The sequence below is a fragment of the Epinephelus fuscoguttatus genome, linkage group LG5 (assembly GCF_011397635.1).
Source record: "Epinephelus fuscoguttatus linkage group LG5, E.fuscoguttatus.final_Chr_v1".
NCBI classification, from domain to species: Eukaryota; Metazoa; Chordata; class Actinopteri; order Perciformes; family Serranidae; genus Epinephelus; species Epinephelus fuscoguttatus.
In genome coordinates, this window is record NC_064756.1 from 26524374 (window position 1) to 26545084 (window position 20711).

General features: G+C 40.6%; 1 protein-coding gene across 1 annotated transcript; it reads left to right on the forward strand.

Annotated features, from left to right (window-relative positions):
• Positions 1-925: 925 nt before the first annotated feature.
• Positions 926-14911, forward strand: LOC125888296 (extracellular calcium-sensing receptor-like). The gene is made up of 10 exons (XM_049575561.1): positions 926-953; positions 9312-9448; positions 9728-10022; positions 10173-10259; positions 10540-10809; positions 11057-11263; positions 11704-11979; positions 12397-12621; positions 12727-12850; positions 12920-14911. The coding sequence occupies exons 2-10, from the start codon at positions 9339-9341 to the stop codon at positions 13828-13830; spliced, it is 2505 nt and encodes an 834-aa protein (XP_049431518.1). The 5' UTR covers positions 926-953; positions 9312-9338; the 3' UTR covers positions 13831-14911.
• Positions 14912-20711: the final 5800 nt, after the last annotated feature.

Consider the following 20711-nt stretch of genomic DNA (forward strand, 5'->3'; position numbering starts at 1 on the left):
AAGCTTGGGAGATGCACTCACAAAGCCATCTTGCAAGGCATTCTTGGATAGGGCCACGCAATCATCAAAGCACACAAACAGCTGTTGAATATGTCTGGGGGGCTGTGCATTCAACATAAGATGCTAACGCACAAACTGGACAGAGTAGATGCAATTTTGCCTTCCTGCCTCCCTCATGAGGTGGAAGACAAAATGCACCCAACTGTATTACTCTCTAACTGATGAAACTCTCCATGTTTTTGTGAACAAAGTAGTGATTTGGTCTGAGAGAAGCCCCACTGTGCTTCAGTGGCCATAAATTCTGGAATATATGACAATGCAGTGGTCAAATATTAAACAGAAAGAAATTACACCTGTTTGAGATGTTGTATTCATTATTACAATTGTTTTCTAAAGCCTGCATGGAATTACACTCATTTAGAAAGTTTGGTTTGACGTGTCTGCCATATTTGTGATTTGACATGCTGTCAGTCTAGTTTTTATTAGTAATTTAATTCAACAGGCTATCACATTTGTATTATGAGTTTGTTTATTGTTTGGTTTTCAGATATGAATTGCAACATATTTACTCCTGAGACACGTGACAAAGGTTTAATCCCATCAGTAAAATGAAATGGACTTCTAATGAATGCAATATTGTGCTTTATTTCAGGTAAGGGGGAATAGAGATGAAAAGTATTTGCCTGCACTCATTAGGCATTGAGGTAAATAAGTAATTAATAATCCCATCAGGCATTATATGTACCGCCAAAAAAAGTTTAAGTTTTAAGACTCTAAAAATGTTGCTGAATGATGTATCAAAGCATTTCAGGGAAATATTAAAATAATAATGTGTCTGAATGAAAATTGTGCAGTGTCACATGTTTAGTGTAGATTGTCACATGACCAGAGCGGTTTACTTTCTAGTTTCACCATGAGACGAGGATAGGTGCATCAAAGCTCCCAAACAAAAGGTTAGTAAAGTATGTTAACATAAGGACAGAGCAGAATTTTTTAGTAAATATTATCTTCAAGGCATCTAGTATTGTGTATCTGCAATTACACATCTTTAGTCAGCGTGGTCATAGAAGAATTAGTAAACACAACGGCAACAACAGTGACCAGCGGGATAGCGCAGTGCATCTAGGTGTCCACATACTTACGGATATATAGTTCTTGTGCTACCTAACTTTCTACTCGGTTTCTTTTGCTGCCTTTACACTACCATGTCTAGATGCCCAATTCCGATTTGTTGCCTATATCCGGTTTTTCCTGACTGCTGTTTACATGTTCTATTCACCTTATTTTTCAAGGAGACGCGGAGGCAAAACAGAACGCAGCCAGCTTCAGGTTTTTTTTTTTGTGCGACACTTCCGGTCCAGCACTCTTGACCACTGTGTAAATGTCCCATGGTATTTGCTACAGTGACATTACTGCGCACATGGAAAGTTTTACAATACTGAAAGCAATTTTAAGGACTAACTTTAAATATTTGAAGTTAGTCGTAAATCACCTGGAAAGCTGGCGCTGCTCCACATAAGGTAACTTAGCCTACACAGAGCGGTGGAAATGTCCGTGCAGCTGCAGACGGGTGCGGCTGGATGATTGATAGGTACATGCTGATTCGGGTGCTATCAGAGCCGATCCGCGCATCACTATGGCTTAATAATCAACTCAGTCAATAAAAACAACCCGTCCTGTGTTAGGAGTGTATGTCGCTGACAGAAAAAAAAAAGATAGAAAAGCAGCGTATCATATACGTATTTATTTCTCACAGTTGCGCACACGCTTGGCTGGCATGAGAAAGCACAGTCTGTGTGTCTGTGTGCCGAGGGTGCGAGCCGCAGCTTCAGCTGCCCAGGTAGAGAGGCTGTGTAGCATGGTGTGTTTTTCGCGGATTCGGTTCTGCAGGTTCTCTGCTGGTAGACTGGAGACAGGGATCAAGCAGTTTGTCTTACTTGGGATAGATTGTGCTTTTTTGTTTCATAGTTTTTGATTAACGTGCGATTTATTCAGCTTTCCTTCCTTACCCTACCCTTATTCATGGGTCCATGTCATTGGTTCGACAGCCCATTGGTTCGACATCCCATTAGTCCGACTGTCCGCGGTGCTGAACGGCTCGCGGCGGGCGTATGGTGCGCCGCGACCGGCTTGAGGCGGAGCAGGCTCACGGCTTATGTGTTTGTCACTTTCTTTTTCATTTTAACCCACACCATGATCTTTTCCTGACCCTAACCAAGTGGTTTTTGTGCCTAAACCTAACCAGACCTTAACCACAGGGCATCATGATGATTTCGGAATGGACTTCGGAACAATGAGTTTAATATGGTCGGAACAATGGGATGTCGAACCAATGGGCTGTCGAACTAATGGGCAGTTCCCCTTTCGGAGCAGGCCAAACATGTTCAATGGATCAAATTCATTGTGACTGTCCTTTTAATATCCATCGTGTTTTGAAAAATGCTAAAACCTCTCAATAAATGTGTCTCCAAAATATTCTTTGATTAGTCATGTTGAATTAAAGGTTTATGAATGTCCCATTATCTTCATTAGACCCAAAGCTGCAAATTAAACTAGCAGTATGGTAACTGTTGTCAACCCGGTTACTGAGGTGTCAGCCCTGTTACTTCTATAATTTTCTAGTATAATTCAAAAAATGAAAAGACAAATGTCACATCAACTCATTTTATGTGTTAAGTAAAAGAAACCAATAATCTACAGAACGAAATGTGGGTATTACTGTTTTGTTTCCATATTCTGTTCTTAAAAACAAGGATGCAAGATTCAATGTCAATTGCAAATTAGCATATTCATCCATGGATAAAACATAAACACCTCAATATTCTCACTGTACTAACACAATCAGTGTAACAAGGGGAGATTTATTCTTCATAGTAGATCAGATTTGTTGTAAATATGCATTTAAAACATTTTCAAACATTAAATGTCAGTCTAGGAGCGCTTCTTGGACTCAAGACAAGTTTTGTTGAGGTGCTCTTTGGAAGGGAATCTTTAGACTTAGAAAACAAGGAAGACTCCAAGACACTCTCAGTTGAACAAAGTTAAAAAGCCTTTATTTTAATGGCTTGGTAACATTTCCCTTTAAAAATCTCTGACGCATTTCAGCAATTAAGCCTTCATTAGGGAGTCAAACAGTTCTCAACAGGAAGGAGAGTTTCTTAAAGCATAAGTCCACCTATCAGAAACCTCCACCTGGCAGGAGTGCTGGTCAGGTGACAATTGCCATTACATAAAAGTATCCAGCAGATGTCATCCTTACAACACAGTCAGAGATAAGTATCATACATTTCTCAAGAAGGTCAAACATTAATATAGAAGGTCAACATGCAAAACACATTACAGTCAGGTTAAAAAATAAACCATGCAGAGAGTAAACTCAAACAACATTAAACAGACAATCAAATAAACACACTAAAGTCATGCACAGACAATCAAATAAACACACTAAAGTCAAGATCCTCATTCAGGCCTGGATATTTAGTGGCCTGTAGTTTATAAATCCAAAAGGTTTCCCTCTGATTTAACTGTCTCTGTCTATCCCCTTTCCTCAAGGACAGCGGAATGTGATCAATCCCACAAGCCTGTAAGGTGGATGGGTCACTGTTATGATGTCCTATATAGTGTCTTGCCATGGGATAGTTTATGTTGCCTGTGCGGATTGCATATTTGTGTTCAGCCAGTCTGTCTTGTCGTTTAGTTCTCCCTACATAGAAAACTTTGCACATCGGGCATTCCAATCTGTAAATGACAAATGAGGTTTTACAGTTTACAAATTGGTCAATGGTGAGTTGTTTTTGGGATACAACATCCTGAAATGTTTTGGTTTGCATTACATTAGCACAGTGATTACAGTGGTGGCATTTGTAACAACCACTAGGCCTAGTGCATAACCATGTTTGTTGGCAATCTGGTGTGAGGTAGCTGTGGACCAGTTTGTCTCGCAGGGTAGGGCATCTTCTAAAACTTACCAAAGGTGGTTCAGGAAAAACCTGGCTCAGAAGATCATCACTCTCAATGATACCCCAATTATTTCTTATGATTTGCTTAATTTGTTTAGCCTCTGTACTGTACATAGTGACAAATACTGGTATGTCTTTTGTCTGTTTATTAGTCTTTCTTTTCAGTAGTGATGACCTATCAGTGTGTTTAGCTCTAGTGTAGGCCTTTTGGAGAGTGGTGTTTTTATATCCCCATTCCACAAACCTTGATATCATTTCTTTAGATTCACTTTCAAAAACCTCGTCTTGGTCACAAATTCTCCTTACTCTTTGGAACTGTCCATATGGTACATTTTCTTTGAGCCAATTTAGATGGAAACTTCTGGCATGTAGAGTGCTGTTTCTGTCAGTTGGTTTCCTGTACACAGAGGTATGTAGAGATCCTTGATCATCTTTAGAGATGGTAAGGTCAAGAAAGTTAATAAAATATTTACTGTATTCCAAAGACAGCTTCATGTTTGAGTTAATACTGTTCAAAAATGTATGGAATTCTTTTAACTCTGTTTCTGATCCTGACCTAATCAAACAGACATCATCAATATAGCGTCCCCACCAAACAATGTACTTCAAAAACATATTGTTTGACTCCCTGATGAAGGCTTAATTGCCGAAACACGTCGGAGTTTTTTAAAGGGAAATGTTACCAAGCCATTAAAATAAAGGCTTTTTAACTTTGTTCAGCTGAGAGTGCCTTGGAGTCTTCCTTGTTTTCTCATTTTCAAACATTAATTGGTGCATCGTAACAGGGTTGACAAAACACACATATGCATGTTGATTAAATGTGGAAAAAAAATATATATATAATAATAATAATAATAAGATAGCTTGAGATGGCACAGCACCTATTTCTGATAGGTAAGGCTCTATTTAATCCAAAAAGCGTCAGAAATAGTTTTAAAACAGTACTTTGAAAATCAAACATTAAGAATGGGAAATGGCACATTTTCATATAATGACCCATATATTCAACATTTGTCATCTTAGAAAAGTCTAAAGAAAAGAAACAGAGTGAGACTGTGAGAGAGAAAGAGAGAGGGCGCACAAGAGAAACGCAACATTGATTTACAATTGTGGTGACCTCCTCCCAGGCTACCTTTGCATCATCAGCCCATGGAGGTCTGCTCGCAGTTCCGTATATTCGGACACTGCGAGCTTGGACCTCGCGGACCAAAACATCAGTTTCCTCCTGGGAGAAGTTTGGCCGTCTGACGCTGCTGCTCTCTTCTGCCATGGCGAATTGAGTAAACTCTCATTACGCCTTCACGTGGCGCATTTAAGGGCGAGGAGAGGGGCTCATTTGATTGGTGTGATGTGTGTAAAACCCACTCCATGCCTTCTCTCCTCCCTCTTTCCGACTTGCGCAGGTAGGCGGGATGGAGGTGGGAACGGTGTGCCAAACTTGCAAAATCCGCCTGGCCACACCCAGTTGGCGAAGTGCAGGTGCGCTGCGCCTCCGCCTGGCCCGGTCTGTGAAACTAGAGGCCCTAGTCTCAACGTGATTTTACATGTCCTAAATGAAGGCTTAATGATACTAACAATAAACTGACAAGCTAGGTGGTGACCGCAGACACCAATACACGCTAATTAGTGCTAACATATAAACATAAATAAAATAATACTAGAATTTCCGAATTTCACTTGCCAAAAAAACTGGAGCACATACTTCTTGGATGGTCTGTTGGTATAATTAATCGAACAGCAAGCCATATTACTCCAATAGTTTCCTGAAAAATATTTCCAAAGGGCACAAACACGGCTGGGAGGGCAGGTTCAATGGCTTGAACATGGACGCGAATTAGCTGTGATGATGCCAAGCAGACGGCCGAGTCTGAGCTCAGCTCCGCACAGCGGAGCCAGCGGCTAGTTAGCATGCTAGTTAGCCACCTTTGATGGTGCCTCCTGTCACTCAAAGTGGCCACGCCCTTAATTATGCCCCCCACAGTTGTCATGAAAGGGGAAATTAGCTATAGAGACCAAAACCGTTTTTTGTATTTCTGCTGTAAAGTTGAGCATTTTAACATGGGGGGGGGTCTATGGGGATTTGCTCTGTTTGGGAGCCAACCCCCAGTGGCCATTCAGTGAACTGACGTTTTTGGCACTTCCCGCATTGGCTTCACTCATCACCCCCCGGAGGTTGCCACTTGGTTGCAGCTCGTGGAGGGTGCCGCTAGAAATAGCTTCGGTAGCTAAGTGCGTCGCTAATGACGTTCTGTGTGAGTTAAAGCGAGTGAAATGTGTGTGAAGATGCATATGGTTGAGATACAAGAGTGACAGTAAATGTGTGAAGCAGGATGAGCAGAGTGAATGTTAGGAGCATTGATGAGCTGTGTGTTGTGCAGGCTAATGGATATAGGCTGCGTCATGTTCATGCTAACTCCTGCGTTGCTCACGCCATAGCCTGACTTCATTCCTCTCCGCCAGTAAGGTTAAAGAAGCATTTCATACATTTTGGCAATTAAAGTTTGTATCAGGCCCAGTGTGTGAGTGTTTTATTATCACTCTTGTGAAACCATTGTGAGAGTAATTCAGTAGCTACTAGGCTGTGGATTGAAAACAAGGGAAGTTAGATTAAATATGTTTATGGGTTTAATTCTGAGCCTTCTCTTTCAGAGGGATGGGCTGACATTGCAGATGGTGTCAGATGGACTGCAGAAGACGACCCTGGCTCTTGTAGCCATGCAGGTAAAAAAAAAAAAACTCCCTATGAATTAATATGCTACTGTGTATGTTTAGCAATCGTGACAGTAAAAGTTTTTTTCTTCTGTATTTCAGACAGTCTCAGGTCAGCATCTGAAGCAGTTCCTGGATGAAGTGGAACCTTTTCCCAGAAACACCTTCTCTGGTGTAAAACTCGACAGGAAACAAGTGGATGATGATGATTTCCACAAAGTGAAAGATAAACTAATCAATGGCTTCTGTGACAACCTCACCACACGGTTTGGCAACCTTGATGAGGGTGTATTGAAGGCTGCTGCCACCATGTTTGACCTAAGCAACTGGCCTGAAGACATCACTGACCTGGCCGATGTTGAGACTTTTGTCTCTCACTTTCAGAAAACTGATGGGTTACAGGGAGCTTTGTGGAACACTGTATTCCTGAACAGTCAATCTAAGTTAACAAAACTTTTGAAAAAGCTAAATCAACTCAGATTTGTCTTTTTTTTTTTTTTTTTAGAACTCAGCTATTAGGTTTTCCAATCCTTTTTTCCTGTTTTTGACAATAGTGGTTGCATTAAAAATCAATATGAAAAGGAAATATGTCCTTATGTTGTGTTTTCACAACCATTGGTAGGCTGAATTCTCATCACAAGTGAATAAAGCAGCTAACTCTGAATCAATCTGAATCAATCAATAACTCATGTTTGTCTTAATTTGCCATTTTAAGGAAATGAGATTCCCATGATCCTTTACTAAAGAAAATAATAACATACTAGAGTGAAAAGAACGCATCAGAATTCTTTAATGTTGAAATAATGAATCATATCTGGATGTTGCAATAGGTGCATAATTAATAGAATTATTAACGTCAGTGAGTGCATAATAAAGAGTTTATGAATGTCAACTAGACACTGTTCCCACTTTGGATCTGGTAGCTGCAAAGGATCATTATTTGCTATTAATAAGTGCATAATTAAGCATTTATTAACTGTAATATGGCATTTATATTAAGTAATTATAGTCTCATTAATGTTAATTAACACCGTATTAATTTCATCTTATAGGGTCTTATAGTTTCTTATAAACCAGTAAAATAAATGTGGTTATTATTCTATAATTAACCCTCATAAATTATAATTAATGTAAATAGATATCTTATTAATATTTAGTATAGGTTTATAAACTGTTACCAAAATTTCTATTAAGTGCTCCTATAAGCAATAATAACTCAGTCAGTTATGCTGTAATAAACACTTAGTCTAGTCTTATTAATATTAATAAGCATCTTATACTGTCTTGTACTGTTGTAGTGCTCAGTAACTGGTTAATTTGTGCTTATTAAGCATTAATGCTTATTACAGTACCTTAATATAAAGTGTTACCAAAAATTATAATAAACACATAACATGACTCTTGTGCAAAATTCAGTAGGTAATTCATTTCAGTGGTCATCCCAGCCCTGTCGCCAGAAGGAAAATTTGGCATTGTAAGTTTCTACAAACTCTGAATACCTTAAAATTGCACATTTCATACAAATCAACTTTTCTAAAGTGACATTGTTCTAATTACATGTATATGAGCCAACTTTATAATTGGAAGGAAATGGTGGATGGTGGGACATCTAGGTGAGACAGTTGCCAAGTGGCCAACCAATAGTCACCAGTGTTCAAGACCAACAAACAATTACACCGGTTGTTTTTTGGCCATCTTTTTGGAGCCAGAAGTAATAAAATTTAGACGAGAGGGTGAAGCTATGAAGGGGTGAGACTGGATGTGACTTATAGTTTGTGGTGACACCTCACAGACAACTTGTCACTCAAAGATGCCACACCCTTATTTTGCATCACTTTGATTCCTAACAAAATTTAAGCAAGTGAGTTCAACTATAACTATGACTGAGTTATATCAAACCTCACCTCCAGTACAAATGTCATAAATGGGTAAATTAAAGTCCAAAACCATTTTTGTACCAGGCTTTTTATTTCTGCTGTGAAGTTGGGCATTTTACCATGGGTGGCCATGGTAACTGAGTCTCTCTTGGAGCCAGCCTCTAGTGACCATTCCAAGAATTGCAGTTTTTAAGCACTTGCATGTTGGCTTCATTGTTTAGCTCCAGAGGATGCTGCTTGGCCAAAACAGGATCTTTTCCCAACAATAACCAAGTGATTTTTGTGCCAAAGCAAAACCATACGTTAACCATAGTGTTGTTGAAGCATAGAGTTCCATCATATCTGCTAGATAATTACATACAAATGTCACATATCTGTGGTTTGCAGAAATATATAATGCTACAATACAACTGTGATAAGTTGGGTCATCCACTACTTAAATTTTGGTTGGAAAGGTAGCAAAAATGACCTTGATGAGATGTTCTTTAAAGTGCACGAGTTAATCTGACTCAATACAAAATGAATCTTAAATGAGATGTACAGTATATTAGGCCCTGCCCCTACTGTTGCTTATGTCCTGGTGGGTGGTGCACAACAATAAACAAGTCAATAAAAGGAGCTGACACCAGGTCAGAGAGGGGTAAACAGGGGGACAGTCATGTCTGCATTTTTAGATATCAACTTGTTCTTGCTCATGTATCTCATATTGTTGTATGCTTACTTGTCTTCTGCCATGTCCTCTCCTCGTTATTCCACCCCCTGCCAGTTACTGGGACAATTTCATCTAAACAGGATGCACAAGGCTGGAGATGTGGTTCTGGGTGGGCTGTTCGAGATCCACTTCTTTTCTGTCTTTCCTGACCTGTCTTTTACCTCAGAGCCACAACAGCCTACCTGTCACAGGTGAGTCTGTCAGGGAGACAGCAAAAAGGAGAAACTGGGGGAAATCACTCCCATTAGATGAACGTATTTTTGATAATAAGATATTACTCTGGCAGAATGACATTGTGAATTTATGCCATTTTGGACCTATCACTTCATATGTCTCCTTTATTCATTTCATATTCAAGTATTATAATAATTGTTGTTGTTCAACTGTTTAATTGTTTGTAAAATCTGTATTTGTGCATGTACATGTCAGAACAGTTGTTGTATTTTCCAACAGTGGTATTTTTGTGTTAGTTTTGATGTTCTAGGATTTAAGCAAGCCCAAACCATGGCCTTTGCTATTGATGAGATCAACAGAAACTCCAACCTGCTGCCTAATGTGACTCTGGGTTATAGTCTTTATGACAACTGTGTCAAACTAGGTATTGGATTCCGTGCAGCGTTGTCATTAGCCAGCGGTCGAGAGGAGCAGTTTGTGTTGGACAAGACCTGTGCAGGAAACCCTCCAGTCCTAGGCATTGTGGGTGATTCTTCCTCCACACGTTCTATTGCCATCTCCACTGTCTTAGGTTTGTACAGAGTACCTATGGTAAGTTTTCCACAGTAATTCTTTTCGATCATTTTGATTTAATTTCACATTTAATGTTGTTTGTAAACATGAACTAACCAAACATGAAAAGTTGAAGGAGATGATAAAGGCTTTAAATGTTTTTTAGGATGAACAGTCTGTCTTTCACAGGTAAGTTATTTTGCCACATGTTCGTGCCTGAGCGACCGGCAGAAGTTTCCATCCTTTTTTAGGACGATTCCAAGCGATGCTTTCCAGGTGACAATCTATCAGCAAATAGAAATGAAATTAAAAAAGCATGTGCAGTTAAACATTTGTCAAAAATAAATTCCCTGCACTGAAATTAATAATAAATTACATCAGTACAATCTCTGTAAAATGTGTCACAATATGTGTGTCACCTGAGCTGATTGGTCTTAGCTAACAGAGCTGAAAGACAATAATTAAACATGATCCATTGTGAAACCTGTTTAGCAGCTTCTCCACTAAAAGATTATTCCAGCCTGTGCACTAATCCCTCCACTCGGTATTTACTCAGGTGCGTGCTATGAATCAGATTCTCAGACGCTTTGGCTGGACTTGGGCAGGTCTGCTGGTCAGTGATGATGATTATGGACTCCATGCTGCCCGATCCTTCCAATCTGACCTGGCTCAGTCTGGTGGAGGCTGTCTGGCCTACTTAGAGGTTTTGCCCTGGGGCAATGATCCAGCTGAACTCAGGAGGATTGTGGAGGTTATGAAGAAATCTACGGCTCGTGTGGTCATTGTGTTTGCACATGAAAGTCACATGATCAACCTCATGAAAGAGGTTAGCCTAAATCATTGTCCTGTTACAAATAGATTTATTTGAATAAAGTACTCCTCTTATATGTTAAAGACACTGCAGGGTTTTTGAGTGAGATCACTATCTCAGACAAATTCACTGACCTGCTGATATGATGACACACGCATCACTTCGCTCATAATACTGTGTAAAACACAGGACTGCACCTGTTTATGAATTGAGTAAGACAATATATGAACCCTGTCATGACAATATGAATATCAATACACAGGTGGTGAGGCAGAATGTGACAGGCCTGCAGTGGATGGCCAGTGAAGCCTGGACTGCAGCTACTGTGCTTCAGACTCCTCAGCTCATGCCGTACCTGGGTGGCACTCTGGGCATTGCTATCCGTCGAGGACACATACCAGGGTTGAGGGACTTTCTGCTACAACTACGTCCTGAACTACAACACAACAACAGCTTTGGAAATAACATGGTGAGTTTCACCTTGCAATTTAATATATTTATAAGATTAATACAGTATTGTCATTATGTATAACAAGCAGTTTTCAGTAAGTGCTGTAACAGTTTGTGTACTTGTACCAAATCATCACAGTATGGAGTTCATGTCTAGTGTATGGGAACTGACGTACCAAATGCGCAACCAAAGTTCAAATGCGCGAGTTCAGCAGAGAAACTTTAGCCATTCACTGTTGTAAACGCATGCGGAGGTTAGCACACCAAGTGGGTTGGCATGCAAGTCAGTCACACTGTGCACTATACTAATGCAAAAGTTTTCTTATTTATTATTCCATTAATTACAAATATTTAATTTTTGTATTACAGGTGCAGTAGTCAATAAAAATGAACCTGTTTGGTATGAACAAAACTGTGACTTTTGTCTAATGTTACACCCCTATTTTTAATACATGTCAGGTAAATCAGTTTTGGGAACACACATTTCAATGTAGATTTGCACCACCTCAAGCAGGTTGGGTGGAAGCTGGGGGATCACTATGCACTGGACAGGAAGATCTAGAAAATGTGGACACTGAGTTCTTGGACATCTCTAACCTCAGACCAGAATATAATGTGTACAAGGCTGTGTATGCCCTGGCATATGCTCTTGATAATATGCTGCAGTGTGAGCCAGGGAGAGGACCTTTCAGTGGGCACAGCTGTGGCAGTTTGCAAAGACTGGAGCCATGGCAGGTGGGATATCATTTTACACACACACACACACACACACACACACACACACTACACCCCTGTTTATATGTCTAATGGCTATGCTTTAGCATTTCGTATAGAGAAGCATTTAGGGTACAGGACTGAATACAGCACTATGAGACTAATCACAACCCGTATAGCAGATAGCTGAAAGGATTATCCCTGCCACTGGGTGACAGTATTGTATAGTGTTATAAGGTCATAGACAACTATGTCTGTGCACTAGGTACACAATATTGTGAATTTACTGTAAATAAATTCATTGTTGGAATTGTTAATGTGTTCATATCTTCCTAAGTGTAGTATGCAGTTTGATTAGTGAATACTGATTTCACTGTGTTCACAATGGTCATAATAGTATTGTTTGTTTATTGTCGTATCTTATTCTGATATCCATAGCTTGTGTATTACTTGGAAAAGGTCAACTTCACCACACCGTTTGGTGATCAAGTGTTATTTGATGAGAATGGTGATGTCTTACCAATATATGATGTCATGAACTGGTTGTGGCTCCCTGATGGACGAACTAAAGTTCAGAATGTAGGTGAGGTTAAAGAGTCAGCCAAAGGTGAAGAACTCACACTTGATGAAGACAAAATCTTCTGGAACTTTGAATCCAAACAGGTTACTTCTGATTTTTTCAGTCACCTGTTTTGTTTCCCATTGGATAACTCATGATAGTAGTGTAAAGCAGAGCAAAATAATACATATTTATTTTTCTATCTCCAGCCACCCCGGTCAGTGTGCAGTGAGAGCTGTCCTCCAGGTACCCGCATGGCTAGAATAAAGGGGAAACCTGCATGCTGCTTTGCATGCATCCCTTGTTCTGAGGGGAAGATCAGCAATATGACTGGTTGGTATTCAATTGCAGTTTGAATGAATAATATAACTATATATATCAACACTTTCCCTATTTTCACAGACTCCATGGAGTGCACCAGTTGTCCAGAGGATTTCTGGTCCAGTTCTCAACGTGACCACTGTGTTCCTAAGGAAACAGAGTTCCTCTCCTATAATGAGCCTCTGGGTATCTGTTTGACAACTGCCTCATTGTTGGGCACATTTATATGTGTTGCTGTGCTGGGAATCTTTATCCATCATCGTGGCACCCCTATAGTACGCGCCAACAATTCAGAACTGAGTTTCCAGCTATTGCTGTCTCTTAAATTATGTTTCCTTTGCTCACTGCTCTTTATTGGACGTCCCAGGCTGTGGACATGCCAACTGAGACATGCAGCATTTGGGATCAGCTTTGTGTTTTGTGTATCATGCATCCTGGTGAAAACTATTGTGGTTCTGGCTGTGTTCAAGGCCTCCAAGCCAGGAGGTGGATCCCATCTGAAGTGGTTTGGTCTTTTGCAGCAGAGAGGAACAGTTCTGGTTCTTACTTCTATTCAGGCAGCAATCTGCACTGCTTGGATTGTCTCTTCCTCACCAGCTCCTCATAAAAACACTCAATACCACAATGACAAGATAGTTTATGAGTGTGTAGTTGGGTCCACAATTGGTTTTGGAGTGTTACTGGGCTATATCGGCTTACTGGCCATCCTCAGCTTCCTGTTAGCATTCCTGGCAAGGAATCTTCCAGATAGTTTCAATGAGGCCAAACTCATCACTTTCAGCATGCTGATCTTCTGTGCAGTGTGGGTGGCCTTTGTCCCTGCTTATGTCAGTTCACCAGGCAAGTATGCAGATGCAGTTGAGGTATTTGCCATCCTAGCTTCCAGTTTTGGCCTCTTGGTGTCACTGTTTGGACCCAAATGTTACATTATCCTGTTGAGGCCAGAGAGGAACACAAAGAAAGCAATCATGGGCCGTGGCACTGAGTCATAAAACCCACACTTAGTTTCATGAGACAGACCTAATTAATTTTCTCTGTAAAGCACAAAAATACATGCAGAAAAATAGTTTAATAGTGGTAGCAATGTTAAGTTTTTAAGAAAAAATGGCTGATAAGGGAAAAGTTGGATCAAATATGCGAGAATATGTTAATACAATAAATTATTCTATTTTTTCTCCAGGATACAATTAAAATTACAAAGCACTTGCACTTCAAATGATATTGTCGTCTTTGGGACTTTCATGGTGTAAGGTAACATTACACCTTGTTAAATTGTAAGCTACTCTCTCAGAATAAAAAAGCACATACTATGTGGGTTCAGCCAACATTATTATATCAGTTACTTTTTGATCTGTCTAGAGTTGATGTGGATACATGCACCAGTTTTTATATTGCCCCTAAATTCAAAAAGTATAAAGGAAGTGCAGACAACGTTGACAGAATTACACATAAGCATCTGAGATAGCATTTGCCTATTCTGACTATACAGAGTCTGTAACTTCCACTAAGTTAGCAGTTGTAGGAATGGCACTGTCACAAGGTTAGAAAGCTCAGCTTCACACCACAGAACTAGAGCTACAATGTATGAACTTTGCTCTCTTTAACACCAGCTTTGCTTTTATCTTTTTTAATATTAGCAATATTATGTCTGATATCAGTTGTTAGGCTAATTGCGCATGCCACAGAACTTCACAGTTGCCTTACAACAATTGCAATAAACAAGAACCTTGGTCATCACCAGTGGGAGAATATTTCTTCATTTCCATAAATATGGTCAGTGTCATTTTATTCTCAAATAATTTAAATGACACTGCCTCTGAAGAATAGTTCTGCAGATGTATGCAATGATTTTCAAGCAACAATGTGTTTAGTAGCTGGGAGAGAAAGGCCAATTCTGCTGACTTTTCAGGCTTATATCCCTCCACCAACATTTGAAATTCTAATGTGAACTGCCAGCCACTGATGAAGTGGAGAAATTGGATATAATCAGTAGGGGTGGGAATCATCAGAGGACCCCATAATACAATATTATCATGCTACCTAAGTCACAACACAATATTATTGAATTTTAAATATGTTGCAATATGTATTGAGATGTACGTATTGAATATTGAGATAAAATACAGTGGTGGAAAAAAGTTTTCGGACACACTTAAAATTTTACACAATCTCAAATATTATCATGAAATATTTGTGGAAAAATCTTTTTTGTGTTTCAAAAGATGTGGCTGCATTAGACAGATACAAACAAATACAAGTTATATTTTTTTGTTTATTGTTTACAAGAAAAACTAACAAAACTAAATTCTTGACAGTTTCAATATGTCAGTTCTCAACATTGTCGATATCAAAGTCAACAAATAACAGAGAATGTGTTCAAAACTGAACAAAAAATAAATAAACCATCACATCATCAAATTAATATTTAGTAGTCCTGCCATTGGCACGTAGTAGAGCTCTAATCCTGGCTGGCATGTTCCCCACGAGCCTTTCACACTGTTGAGGGGTAATCTTGTCCCATTCTTCTTGAATTACTGCTTTTAATTCTTCTAAATTCTTTGGTTTATGCTTTGAAACAGACCTTTTGATAATCCACCACAGATTTTCAATGGGGCTCATGTCCGGGGATTGAGCTGGCCACTCTAAGACCTGGATACTGTGCTCCAGGCTGTTGGTTCGTCTGTATTTCTGCAGAGTGTATCCAACTGCTGAAGGACTGCATCTGCACTTCCTGGCTATCTGGTGGCAGCTGTACCCTTCCTGGCTGAGAATCTTTATCTTCAGGTGTGTTTCCTGCGTTAGGTTCCTTGTTTTAGCCATTTTTGTGTCTGAAGAACTTTCAAATGTGCTGGCTTTATATAGACACAAAACTTGGCAACAAAAATTGACTCAAAATTTCTTATATATTTTTATGGAACCAATCAATTTTAAGTTTTTAATGGCTTTTTTAGGATTTATTTAGTATTTTGGCTGTGACTGTACTAAAAGAAATTGCACCTGAAGACCTAAGAATGATTCTTAATTCAATATTTCACAAATGCATGGGGTATATCAGTTGACAGCTCTGCTCCTCTCTTCACCCAGTGTCCAGAACATACACTGCCCGATGGGCATCCTTATGTTCGAACATGGTGTTCGTTATGGCCAAACTGCGACCCACACAGAAGTCCAATAACTGAATACCGCTCAGGTTCAGATCAGGCAAGCTGTTCCTCCCAGTCACACCCCTCCAGGTCCTACTGTCATTGCCCACGTGAGCGTTAAAGTCCCCTAGCAGAACAATGGAGTCCCTGGTCGGGGCACTATCCAGCACCCGTCCCGGAGACTCCAAAAAGGGTGGGTACTCTGAACTGCTGTTGGGCGCATAAGCACAGACAACAGTCAGGACCCGTTCCCTGACCCGAAGGTGCAGGGAAGCAACCCTTTCATGTACTGGGTTGAACCCCAACATACAGGCAGAGAGTCTGGGGGCTATCACAAAGCCCACCCCGGCCCTCCGCCTCTCACCCGGAGCAACTCCAGCAAAGGAGAGAGTCCAACCCCTCTCAAGGACTTGGGTTCCAGAGCCGGAACTATGTGTCGAGGTGAGGCCGACTATATCTGCCCGATCCACACTGCACCAATCCTTTCCAGATCCCTCTGCGGGTGGTGGGCCTGCAGGGGGACAAGCCCATGTAACCGGTTCGGGCTGGGCCCGGCCGGGCCCCATGGGCAAAGGCCCGGCCACCATGCACTCGCCCACGGGCCCCAACCCCAGGCCTGGCTCTAGGGCGGGGCCCCGGTAACCCTCCGGGCCGGGTACATGAGTCCTTGTTGATATCCATCATGAAGGGTCCGTTGAACCATTCTTCGTCTGACCCTTCACCCAGAACCAATCTGCCATGGGAAACCCTACCAGGTGCAAAATGCCCCTGACAGCATAGCTCCTAGGGTCATTAGGGCACTCAAACTCCTCCACCACGATAAGGTGACGGTTCTCGGAGGAGCTTTGTCAATGTCTGTTTTGTCAAATAAGAGCTGGGAGAGACAAGCCAATTCTGCTGACTTTTCAGGCTTATATCCCTCCACCAGCATTTGAAATTATAATGTGAACTGCCAGCCACTGATGAAGTGGAGAAATTGGATATAATCAGTAGGGGTGGGAATCATCAGAGGCCCCACGATACGATATTATCTCACCTAAGTCACAACACAATATTATTGCATTTTAATTATGTTGCAATGTGTATTGAGATCTATGTATTGAGTATTGAGATAAAATATAAAGAGATATATTGTGATTTATCACTGTTTTTAAACTGTTAATTTTGTCCCCTTAGAAAAATTTTGTCAATGTTTGTTTTATCAAATAAGATAAAGTTTTCAGTGTGTCCATCTCACTGCAGCCATGTTTTTGCAGCAGCAAAATGTACCCAGTGGACCAAAAAAGCAATTGATCATACTACTCTGGTAAGCTACGTAAAGTTAATTTGTATTTGTAATATTAATGATTAATATAATAAAAAATATACTTGGCAATGTGTGATTATACATTATTGCCACATAAAAATGTCATGATACTATGCTGTATCCATTCTTTCCCCACGCCTAGTCATCAGTGCACTGTGAGAGTGTTCTGTCTGATTTTTTTTTTTCAATTCAGTAAAATTTTGTTGCAGAAAAATGACCTGCTGACATGTATCCTTTAGTCAACCTGGAAATATTTTTTTCATTATGAACAGTGTCAGATTTGCCATATTGGAAAAGAGAATTAGATATCTAGTGTCTGCTACACACCTAGTGTATGCCTCACTCACCTCCTAGTTCAGACAAACTGTAATTTATAAACTAACAAAAAAGTGACCAGCGTAAACCACCATGTTTTAAATACACACATTATAAACACTAACAAAAGATAACATTTGCATTTTGGAACATAAAACAGCAAAAGGTCAGGACAGGGCATGATGGGAAATGTGGGCATTGCTACAGTAATAAGCCCCTAGGCTAATTTATACAATGTAAAATGCCAAAGGCTTGTGCTAATAATGTTAGCTTATTGTATTAGTGGGGAAACTGTGTCCAGCAAAAGACAGCTGTTGTTGTTGTTACACTGTTCAAAAAAATGAAGGGAGCACTTATTGGTCACAGTCTAACACCAGGTCAGTTAAACATCAGGGATATTAATCTGTCCATTTAAGTAAGCACAAGTGATTGTGAATCAGTTTCACCTGCTTTGGTGCAAATGAAAGTGACAACAGGTGCAATGGAGAGGCAAAAGCAAGACAACCCCCAAAAAGGGAATGGTTTACATGTGGTGGCCACAGACTGTTGCTCCCTTCTTATCCTTCCTGACTGATTCTTATACAGTTTTGTGTTCTGCTAGTGTCCTTGTCACTACTGGCAGCATGAGGTGGTACCTGGAGCCCAGTCATGTTGCACAGGTAGCCCAGCTCCTCCAGGATGGCACATCTATACGTGTGGTCGCAAGGTTTGCAGTGTCTCCCAGCACAGTCTCAAGAGTTCCTTTGCTCCTTTGCACCTTTGTGCAAGGAGAGACAGCAGGAGTACTGCCAGAGCCCTACAAAATGACCTTCAGCAGGCTACTGGTGTGCATGTGCTGACCAAACTGTCAGAAACAGACTCCGTGAGAGTGGCATGAGGGCCTCAAGAGGGACCTGTGTGACAGCCCAGCACCACACAGCTTGATTGACATTTGCCAGAGAACACCAGAATTGGTGGGTCCGCCACTGGTGCCCTGCTCTCTTCACAGATAAGAGCAGGTTCACACTGAGTACATGTGACGGGTGTGAAAGAGTCTAGACACACCGTGGTGAATGCTATGCTACCTGTAACATCACCCAGCATGACTGAAATCCTCAGAGCGATTGTCAGACCTTACACTGGTGGAGTGGGCCCTGGGTTCCTCCTGGTGCAGGACAATACCCGGCCTCATGTGGCCAGAGTGTGTAGGCAGCTCTGGATGACAAAAGCATTGATGCCATTGACTGGCCCTCTCATTCCCCTGACCTAAATCCAATCGAGCACCTATGGGACATTACTGTATGTATTGGTGCACCCGATGCCACCAAGTATTGCCGCAGACTATTCAGGAGCTCAGCGATGCCCTGGTGTTTGGCTGTTGCTGCACTGAGGCGCCACACAAGTGCACATTGGCTACAGTCCATTGTAGGTAGGATAGATATGTTGTTGAAGTCTACCGCTTGAAATGGAATTATGGAATTATGGGACATTGAGGAGGGGCACAGTCTATCAGCATCGGTCGCTCTCGCCTCAGCCCGCAGCACCAGCACTGCCCCAGGCACTACTGTGATTCTTTTTATCTTTAGGACTTTTCGACTTTTTGGACGGTGCAAACTTTTAACAATTGCATCTCAGACAGTGGGCCTCAGTAATAAGTCTATCCTTGCGTTGTGGCCAAGGGACGGTAAAGAAGAGAACAAGTGAGAGAGGTAGATGGTGTGTTGTGCTATTCTTGCCAGTGCACTGATTGCAGCCATTTACTGCACATAGGCTACAAATGCCATTACAGAAATGACCACACACTAATCTAAGGTGGAGGCAACTACACAGAGAGATAAAACAAGAGATATAACTAAAGCTAATGTTGCAGTTCTGGTAAATTACAAGATAAGTTGACTAGCTTGCTTACTACAATGTTTATAGCGTTTATGACCTGCACCCGCAGATGATGTACTGTATGTCTTGCAGTTTTTACCATAGTCACACATCATCTTCCATTTTTAGCAACAGCCTTCACATCTAATTTTCAGCACAAAATTAAGTTATTTGTCAAAAAATATATGGTGAACAGTGCGGGGTAAACAACATTGTCATGACTCAGAAAACATAAAATATCCTAAAAATGCCAAAATACGCTAGAGGGGAGGTTACAGTGTGTTTTGGCTGTGTTTTGAATCAATCAGACTTTACAGCACTCCACCCCCGACTAGTGTTTTGGAGACGTAACTGAAAAACAACATAAACACACCACCATACAAGTATATTATGTATTATCGGTACATCCTCAGGTTGGCATGTTGTTGTTACCAGGTATATGTCTTTAACATCAATGGGAAAAATTGTTTCACACATACAGGACCTGTATGAATCAGAGACAGCAACTCAACTGAACTGAAAAGTGCAAACACTGTTGCGTCAACCAAGGGATCGTTGTACATCAGTGAATATTCAAAAAATTATTTCTGAGTAACAGCACTTTCTCAGTGTGGCACATTGTGTTTCACAGGATAAGCACTTTGAAGCTGTCTCCTATCTCTAAGTCATGATTTCAAGACCACACTGCTGTTGCAGTCCAGCACGCCATTGAGAGAAATAAATCTAAAAGTCAGTATCATGAAGTCAGTTTCTTTACCTTTATTTGATTCCCAATCAAGACACTCTTTTAAGAATTGCTTCACCTGAGAGATATGGACTTCAAAACTGTTTTGAAATGCAAAATAAAATGGAATTTTAAACGTGATTAAAAGTGCAAGTAATTGTGATAAACTACTGAAATTCAGTGATTAATTGTGACTTAAAAGATTCTGTTTGACAGCAGTAGTACAAACACTTACCAAATCTATAACTCTGCAGATTGGACAGGCTAAGGTCTAATGGGGAAATCACAGTGCAAGGGAGGATGGATTATTTCACCAAATGTCTTGGTATGCTGCTACCATCTAGTGGACATACCCAGGCCTGAGTTGAGCATTCTTTGAGTTTAATGTAATTTGGTATGCTTGTCATTCTGAAGAAAACTTGCACCCCTTCGCATATGCCTTACATCAGGGCAAGTAGATGCTTTCCTGAAAGGTGAAACAGTCTATCTTCGTTATCTACAACTGAAAATAGACATACTAAAATCCATTTA